General features: G+C 47.6%; 1 protein-coding gene across 1 annotated transcript in view; it reads right to left on the reverse strand.

Annotated features, from left to right (window-relative positions):
* The window catches only part of Hhat (hedgehog acyltransferase), a 245,988-nt gene that overhangs the window by 228,432 nt on the left and 8,038 nt on the right, over positions 1 to 9,518 (reverse strand). Inside the window, exon 2 of the mRNA XM_005348897.3 lies at positions 5,209 to 5,342. Coding sequence (XP_005348954.1) covers positions 5,209 to 5,299 — 91 coding nt within the window. The 5' untranslated portion in view covers positions 5,300 to 5,342. The remainder of the gene's footprint in view (positions 1 to 5,208; positions 5,343 to 9,518) is intronic.

The following is a 9,518-nucleotide window of genomic DNA, read 5'->3' on the forward strand; positions in this document are numbered from 1 at the left end:
GGGGAAGGGAGAGAGAAAGAGAGACTACATGACTTTATGTGTACCACATGCATACAAGTGACCTTGGACGACAGAAAAGGTCTTTGGATCACTGAAATTGGAGTTATTGCAGTTGCAAGTCACCCAAGGTAGGTGCTGGGAACCAAACCTGGGTCCTCTTATAGAGCAGTAAACACTTTTAACCACCGAGGCAAGGCACCAGCCAATAAACAGTGTAGTTTCTTTCACTTTATAATTCCTACTCTGGAAACCTCCCGGGAGAAGCGCTCAGTCACAATGCAAAGACACAAACACATCCCTTAGGGAACAAATGAGCTAAAATCTCCAACCCATGAAGTTGACACAAGGAACAAAGCAACCGACAGAAACAAGACAATCAGAAACTGAGGCAGTGGAAAACATGAAGGAGCCAGGGAGTGATCTGACAATGCCAAACGCTAGGAAGACTCACAAAAACTCCGGCACAGCTGATCAAAGAAAGAAAAAGACATGGGGAAAGGGGAAGTGGGGAAACAGAACACGAGAGGGAGGGAGAGAGAAAACAGGAATAAAATATACAGCAGGGTGAGGACTGGGACCAAGAGGAAGGGAGAGGCAAAATGTTAAATCAGCAGAGAAGGAGATAAAGGAGACAAATGGTTAAGATGGCACCGCACGATAAACCACACCGAAGCACTGCATCAAAGAGACGCTTAGAGCACTCCACACAGTCAGAATGCACACAAGAACCGGAAATCCTAAGTATGGATAGCACGGAACGCAGTCAGAAGCGGACGGATGGCCCCTCGGCCGCTTTCACGGGTGGCCGGGAGCCTTTGTCACCAACAGTTGTCGCTAACGACCACTGTGGTCTTCAGAAAGGCTTCCGGTAAACTGACACAGTCCCCAAATCAGATGCTCTGTTTTAGAGGAAGGCCATTAATGCCAGACTCCTTAACCAAGTCTCAGGACGCATGGTAGCCAGGCATGGTACCGCACAGAAATGAGGCAGGAAGGTTACCATGAAGCTGAGGCTAGTTTGTGCTGTACTGTGAGACCTGGTCCAAAAACAAAGCAAAATGCGAGATCCGTGATGGGGAATATCTTTTCTTGTGTTACAGGTAAATGCTCCCACCGTGCCTGAGTCTTAAGGTGCAAAGCTGAATGTGGACAGCTTCTTATGAGAATAAAAGCACACGACCAGCAATGGCCTTGGTTAGTACACAAGCAAGGTAAGAACCCATCAGTATAAAAACCTGCACACCACTGTTTACAGTGGCTTTATGCGCAGAGGCCAACACTTGGAAGTGATTATGATGGAGAAGCCTCAGTAGCTTCTCCACTGGGCCTGGGCCTCAGTTCAGTTTCACTTTTGGGTTCTGTAATCTTTTTTTTGTTTGTTTGTTTTTTGTTTTTTGTTTTTCGAGACAGGGTTTCTCTGTGGCTTTGGAGCCTGTCCTGGAACTAGCTCTTGTAGACCAGGCTGGTCTCGAACTCACAGAGATCCGCCTGCCTCTGCCTCCCGAGTGCTGGGATTAAAGGCGTGCGCCACCACCGCCCGGCAAATAATTATTTATTTATTTATTATGTATACAGTGTTCTCCCTGCATGTATGTCTGCAGGCCAGAAGAGGGCACCACATTTCATTATAGATAGTTGTGAGCCACCGTGTGGTTGCTGGGTTCTGTAATCTTTTAAAGCAGGAAAAGGAGCCCCAATCAGGTTCCAAATGACCTAATCCCCAGACAATTAGGTCCAGGATGGTATAAAGCCACCCTCCTCGCCCTCTCCTGGTTGCCTATAAAAGGAGCCTACGCGCTCTGGTGGGAGGGGTGGTGTAGCCATTTTATTGCCTAGCTGGCCGACTGCAGCGTGCTGGAATAAACAAAGCTATTGTTGATTGCATACGTGAGCATAGACTGTCGTTGTTTTGTAGGAGAGTAAAAAAGGGACAAACATGCGGGTGAGCTTAGTTAAAAGGGAAATCTTGTGCATGTGAACAGAGTCGCACTCAGTCACACAACGCGTGACGTAGCTGCCTAGGGTCTCAGGGCCCCTGGGCCGGCTAGAGGTTTGCCTGAGTGCTGGTGGGCTGCCGGGTGGGGTCAGTATAACACTGGAATCCTATATGTCCAGACAGTGGAATACTATTCAGTGCTCAAAAGAAGGGAGTTGGAAACCAACACCCGGGATTGATCCCCAGCACTGCGTGAATTGGGCAGATAGCCCACACCTCTAATCTCAACACTCAGGAGGTAGAGGCAGGAGGATCCGAAGTTCAAAACCAGTCTAATGCTGCCTGAGACCTGTCTCCAGAAGGAGAGAAGAAAGGGGAGGAGGGAAGAAAAGGAGCTGTGGAGCTGTGAAGGTTTAAGTCCCCTCAGTGCTTTTCTCTAGATGAAAGAAGCCACGCTTAAAAGACACACGCTATGAACTCCAGCTCCATGGCATTCTAGGAGAAGGAAACCGATGGCGACAGCAGAGACCAGAGGTTTGGTGGGTGAGTTGGTAGAATGGAGCATTTCTGAGGGGACACACTGTTGTGTCATATTCTAATGATGGACACATGTCACCCTACACCTCTCAAATCCACACAGCATACAATACCCAACAGACAGTTGGATCTCTGAAGTAAACTGAGGAGATTGGCCAACAATGCTGTCAGACTCAACGGGACAGATGCACCCCTGTGGGACTGGACACTGACAGAAAGTGGCCCACGCTAGAACTCGGGCATTTGGAAGCTTTGTCCAGGCTATTCAGCTTTACCCCAAACCCGAAACTACTACAAAACAAAAACCTTTTCAAAAGGGAAAATCTTCATACAATAGGGAGTTATCAAAAAATGGCAGTTATTATTTTTAAATCACAAAACTTCAGGATCGCTTATCACACAGCAAAAGACAAGTAAGACAACCATCTATGGAAGAGACTGAAGCACTGGTAAAAAATGCAGCCATCTAGGGAAGGCACTAGCTCACCGACAAAACCTACCCCTGCTTTCTTCCGCTCCAACAGGGCTCCTAAGTGCGCTGGATAAATGCCCCACCCCCAGACAACCTAGCCGAACTTCTCGCTCCGTGAATGAGGCCCCAGGACTGCGCTAGTGAACACAACGTGAACAGATATGATGGAAGCATCCTTTGGGTCATGCTTCCCAAAGGAGAACGTAACTTCACTTTCTCGTCCATCTTTCCTGTTGGGCAAAAGGCAAAAATGCGAACTTCAGCCAGGGCAGTGACCTCACTTGAGATGGGGCCACCTTTAAGGACCCCAGAGTCACTGGCAGAGGAGCGGGGCATCTCATGCTGACTAGACTCCTCGTAACCTAGGGACCTGTTTATCTTGGGCGCTGCTGCCAAGCCTGACTTCTGAGTAACACTTCCTTTCACTGTGCCCAGCTAAAGTGTCCTAAGACAAGGGGGAAAGGACCCAGAGTGAAGCCAGACTTGGAGTTCCTTCTATTCTGACTCTGATAGCTCAAGGCTCCAGGAAAGGATGAGTCTCCTTTCCTGTCTTGGCCAGTCTCCACCAAGGAGCACTTAGTTCTTAACTCCCTTGAATGGCCAACATGGAAAATGGACAGCAAAGTCAACCCTGGTGAGCTATAGGGATAGATATCTGGGATAGGCTGCCCAGAACCTACTTGTCAGTGTGTTTTATTATGGTCTGGGGATTGAACCCAGGACCTGACCAATGCTGAGCTTACCACTGAGCTACAGCCCAGTCTTTGCCATTCTAAGTGACTGCATCAGCTTCCCCCACACTCCCCTGCCTTCAAGAAAAAGCCCCAGAAGCTGGAGAGATGGCTCAGTGATTAAGAGCGGCGACTGCTCTTCCAGATGACCTGGGTTCGATTCCTAGCACTTACAGGAGAGCTCACAACCCTTATAACTCCAGTTACAGGGGGTCCAACACACTCTGACCTCCACGGTACCAAGCATGTCATGCGGGCAATGCAGTCATACACATCAAATAAAATTTCGGAAGTATTTTTTAAAAAGACAGAGCCCAAATCTCTTCATGGATTTTAATAGCTGTCGCACTCCTACACAGTTCTTCAAGCTGAGGTCAGGGCTCCCCATGACCCATCAGACCCTGCAACCTAGTTCTCCTGAGTGATCTGTGGCTCTGACCATGCTGTATTCTCCCTCATCCCGATGGCAGATGCAAGCTTGTCTACAGCCTACAACCACCTCTCTGTCCACGGGGTCCTCAGCATACTTTGCTACCTTTTAAAATTATATTTATTATTATTATATCTCTGTGTGTGCACGCATGTGCACACAGAGGTCAGGAGACAAAGCTCTCTCCTTCCACCTTTCTGTGAGATCTGGGGACCAAACCCAGGTGATCAGCCATACCAGGGAGGTGCTTTACCCACAGGGCCATCTCCCCAGCTCAGTTCCCGCTCCTCCTAAAGACCAGCTCAGCAGCCCCCATGATTGCTCCATCTGTAATCCGTTAGGAGGTCAAAGCAGGAAGACTGCGTGAGTTCAAAGCCGAGCTGGTGCTACCAAGTGATTTCACGACCTGTGTGAGTAACTTAGCACGATCCTATCTCAAATTAAAAAAGCAAGTAAGAGAGATGGGGAACGTGGCCTGTGGGTAGAATGCTTCTAGCATGGGGTACAAGATCCTGGGTTCAGTTCCGAAACCAGGAAAAATTTTTAAAAATTAAACTATGGAAGTAGGGTGTGGTGGTGGTACGTTTCTGTAGCTCCAGTTACTCAGAAGGCTGGAGTAGGAAATCCTGAATGTGAGGCTAGCCTGGGCATCAGAGCAAGACAAAAGAAACAAAGAGAAAAAACACAGAAGGGATGGGCGTGGCTAACACCTCGACCTCCTCCTCCGGTCTCTGAGATAAGCCTGCAAAGGAAGCTGTTGAAAGAAAAACAGTTTACTTTGGATGCCTTCAGGGCCTTAGAGAGAGAAGTTGGACCAAACGTCCCTACTGTTTGTTGTCAGAGCCTGGGGGCACTGCTCAGTGCCAGGTCACGTGCTCAGAGGTCCTTCCCAGGACCAAAGAGAAAAGCAGCCACTGTTGGAAAAGACAAGCCACCGGCTCCTGTAACTCTGCCATGATTCAAAGTGCACACATCCAGGAAACAGAATGTAGCAATGTAGCAACAATCACACGGCCACAGCAATGTCCTCCTGAATCCTCATCTCGGACACTCCCTTCCCACTTCCTTCTGAACAGGTCATCAGAAAGCCTTGGAGTCTTACCCCTGGAGACTTTGTAAACTTCATAGAATGAGTAGAGGTGGAAGCCCAGGGAAGCAAGCAGGTAAAGAGTCAGTTCCCATCGGGGCAGCATTGCCGGAGTCACTCACTGGATCCCAGTGTAGCGTGCAGAGTCTCTAGGGGAAAAACAGACAAGATGTCAGAGGTGACACTGGACATTGGTCTCTTGATGTCCACTGAGTTAGCTGGCACTCCCAAGCACCTTCATTTTTCAAAGTGACACCAATACAATCCCAAACAAACATCCCCTCCCCCGCCCCCTGCCCCGTTCCCATTGACCTTACCCCTTCCTACATTCAACACACACAGACACAGGACAGTTACACATACACGCCCCATTTGCCTAAGTCTTTCTCTAGATACAACACAGAATACATCAAAGAGTTCCCTTTCTTGTGTGACACACTTTGTGAAAAACAAGGACCGTGATTTCTAAGGCCTCAGCACTAAGCAATTTGCCTGGGATGTAGCAATAAGGGATGACCTTGTCCATGAATACCAATGCCTTTGGAAACCTGTAGGAGCATTTTATTTGTATTTTAATAAGTAAAGCTTGCCTAAAGATCGGAGAGTAAAGCAGCCCCACTGGTCAGCCTTACAGACCTGGCAATGGTGGCACACACCTTTAATCCCAGTAACCACGCTAGTTTGCCATAGAAACCGGCAGTAGTGGTGCATGCCTTTAATCCTAGCCCTAAAGAGGAATAGGAGATGAGAGGAGACAGCTCTCAGAGACTGTCTCATTCTGAGGATTCCTGGAGGCGGGATCACCATTTCAGACTGCTGTAGAGGTAAGAGCCAGTGGCTGGTTGTTTTGCTTTTCTGTCCTTCATGTTGAACCCCGATTTTTGTCTCTGGATTTTGATTAATCATGCTACAAAAGCCCACATAACAGGAAAGCACAGATAACCTCCCCTTCCTCCTCTTCTTCCTCCTCCTCCTCTTCTTTCTCCTTCTCTTCCTCCTGTCTCTTCTCCTCCTCTTCCCTTTGTTGCTCCTCCTACACACACTCGGCCTCCCTTCTCACAAAGGAACTGGATTTTTATATGGACACATGAATTCCACACACAACGCCATGCTTATCCCCTCATGCACAGGGAGGGTGAGGCTGTGGGTAACTTCCTCTTTTCCTCCCTTTCATGCTGACCAAAACTGGGACAGACCATGGAAAATAAGATAGAAGGCACTCCAGTCCGTGACTGCGCAGACCCCCTCACCCCAAAGCTACCCTGACCACACCTAGCTAACCTGTGACAAGAAATAGAACACACATCTTGGCTGGCAAGTCTCCAGTAGGCCAGCACTCTCTGCCATGAAGGCTGAGTCTACATTCCAACAAAAAGGTAACAAAAAGTTGAGTCCTAAATTCTGCAAATTAGGGCTGGAGAGATGCCCCATAGGTTAAGAGCACTGGCTGCATCTTCCAGAGGTTCTGAGTGCAATTCCCAGCAACCACATGGTGGCTCACAATCATCTGTAATGAGATCTGATGCCCTCTTCTGGCATGCAGGCATTCATATATATAATTGTTTTTTAATAATTCTGCAAATTAAATGACCCCAAGTGTCCCCAAGCGACAAAGCATTAACTAACTTTAAGCCCTTTTATACAAGCACCTTAAACACATGTTATGTTAGATACCAAATTAAATGATACAAACTCTTAAGTCCCAAACAAACACTTTTAATCAGGAGCAGTAAAGTTAGAAGCAGATTTCACTCTCCTACTCTGTTTCCCTGGTGGCCCAGTGAGGTTGGGAGGGCAGAGGAGGGAAGACCTTTGTGGATGACAATGTGACAATGCCTCACAGCCTGAAGAACTGACCCTGGCCTGAAAAGCGATCACTCTATCATACATTTGTGGAGTCTCAGAAGGTCATAGTCATGGAAACAAGTGGTAAAGCCATGGTGGCCAAGTCCTGGGGTGGGCAATCCAAAGTCCCCCTCTCAATCAAGTGGGTTAAGACAGTATACAAGGTAATGGCTCTGTGTTGCCTGGATTTACTACGTCACCAAGGATGCTCACATGCAAACATCACAGTACATCAAACAGACATCATTCTCCAAGTCAAAATGAACCACCGTGCCCTAGACCAAACCCAGGTCCACCTCTGCTTCCTCCTACCACCAAGGTTGGCCCCAGGCAGGCTAGTACAGAGAACCTCTTTTCCTCCGAGCCTGACTTGGAACCTGATACACACAAATTCCTTCCAGACTTCCAGGAGACAGGAAGGAAAGGCCATCTGGGCCCTTGTGAGGCATGGACACAGAGCCAATGTCCCTTCACCCAGCAACCCTATGGGTGTGACCAAGACCTTGCCCAGGGAGGGTAGACTGGTTTCTCCCATGAGCAATGATGGCCTCTGCTCTCTCAAGGACCCTGATTTCATACATTTCACCTTGCTTTACTACTGCCATATCCTAGACAGAGTTTCCGAAATCCTGTAGGAACAGAGGGACCATCTTTCCTGCAATGGAAGGGAATTTGCTGTTGGTATGTTAGCATGACTCCTATCACAGAAGACCATGGTTACACTGGACACCTGCCTCATCTCATGGAGAATCAGGGAATTGGGAAGTACTTCTAAACGTATATAATTGAACATAATCTTGTATGTTGAAGGAAGGCACTAGAAGACCTACTTTTTCCAAGATACTCTGATGTGGAATTTCCCCTCTGTATGCTGTGAATATCATTGGTTAACAAAGAAACTGGCTTGGCCTGATAGGGTAGAGCAGAGCTAGGTGGGGAAAACTAAACTGAATGCTGGGAGAAAGGAGGCAGAGTCAGAAAGAAGCTATGGAGCTGAAACTTTGCTGGTAGGCCACGACCTCGTGGTGATGCACAGATTAGTGGAGATGGATTAAATTAAGATGTAAGAGTTAGCGAATAAGAAGCTAGAGCTAATGGGCCAAGCAGTGATTTAAATAATACAGTTTTTGTGGAATTATTTCAGGGCTGAGCTGCCAAGCAGCCGGGAAACAAGCAGCCTCCTTACAACAATACTCTATCTCTTTTTAATATTTATTTGTTTATTCTACATCCCGACCTCAGTTCCCCTTCTCTCCTCTCCTCCAAGTTCCAAAAGATACTCTATCTTGAGTAATGCCTGTGCATGGTTCCAAAAGATGCTCTATCTTGAGTAATGCCTGTGCGTGAAGGGTTTACACCTGGAGAAGTACAGGGCTCATTTTTATAACATTTTTTGCTGTATTATAATTGCATATGATCTTAGCTGTATTATACATTGGGTGCTCAGACACACTGACATGTAGTATTAATCATTATCAGAAAAGCAGTAGGACTGTCTCCTCCATCACATCTCAGACTTGGATCTGGTCCCTACAGCTTCGATCCGACAGTTCAGGGACAAACGCCAGCACCCGACCCTGCTAGAAGTCACCACTCTGCCAAGTGCTGGTTCAACAACATGGGAAGGTAGCCAGGTCCAAGCTACAGCTCCTCAGGAGGCTGGTGAATAAGTTATGTGCAAACTGCCCAGAGCCAGCCCTGAGCACTCAATAAAACATAGGTAGCTACTAGCTGATGAATTAAATGCATTGCAAGCCTACCTACCTCTGGCCCAAAGTGGGAGAAATCCAACTTGGAACATCTAAGCTGGTCACAGCCCTCCAACCTGCTCCTACTTCCCTTCCAGCAATCGGCAGCGCCCAAGTCTTCTTTGGGGTCATTCATCTTCCTTTTCCCATGCTCAGCCAGGGGCTCCCACCCTTGGGCAGCATAGAAATAGTCTTGGGAGTCAGCTGGAAGCTTTCTTCCTAGGGTTTCTTCCCTGCCTCATCTCATCCCATGGGAATTGTGCTTGAATACCTCCTCAAAGCCACAAAATCTACATGGAGACAACGACAAACCCTTCGTAGCAGATCTTCCCTCCATCTCTCTTTTCAGCCCTTGCCCATTTATCATAGGTCCTTGATGTAGGCAAACCACAACCACACATGAACACATCAGCCCTTGTCCATATATCATAGGTCCTAGGAGGACCACGACCACATATGAACATGTGTGCATGCACACACACACACACACAAACACACACACAAACACACACACACACACACTTCTTTCATTATTTATTTGCAGCAGCTACCTCTTTGGAAGGGAAATGGAAAGGAAGGGTAAAATGGTTAATTTATATAGAGAGCTGGGCAGTAGGAAGCCTGAGCCATCGGCCAAACAGTGTGTAAATAATACAAGCTTCTATGTGATTACTCAGGATCAGGAGGCCAGGAAGTGAAAGCACAGCCTCCAGCTACATCTACATGCACCAC

This window comes from Microtus ochrogaster, chromosome 6 (assembly GCF_000317375.1).
Source record: "Microtus ochrogaster isolate Prairie Vole_2 chromosome 6, MicOch1.0, whole genome shotgun sequence".
In the NCBI taxonomy this organism is placed as follows: Eukaryota; Metazoa; Chordata; class Mammalia; order Rodentia; family Cricetidae; genus Microtus; species Microtus ochrogaster.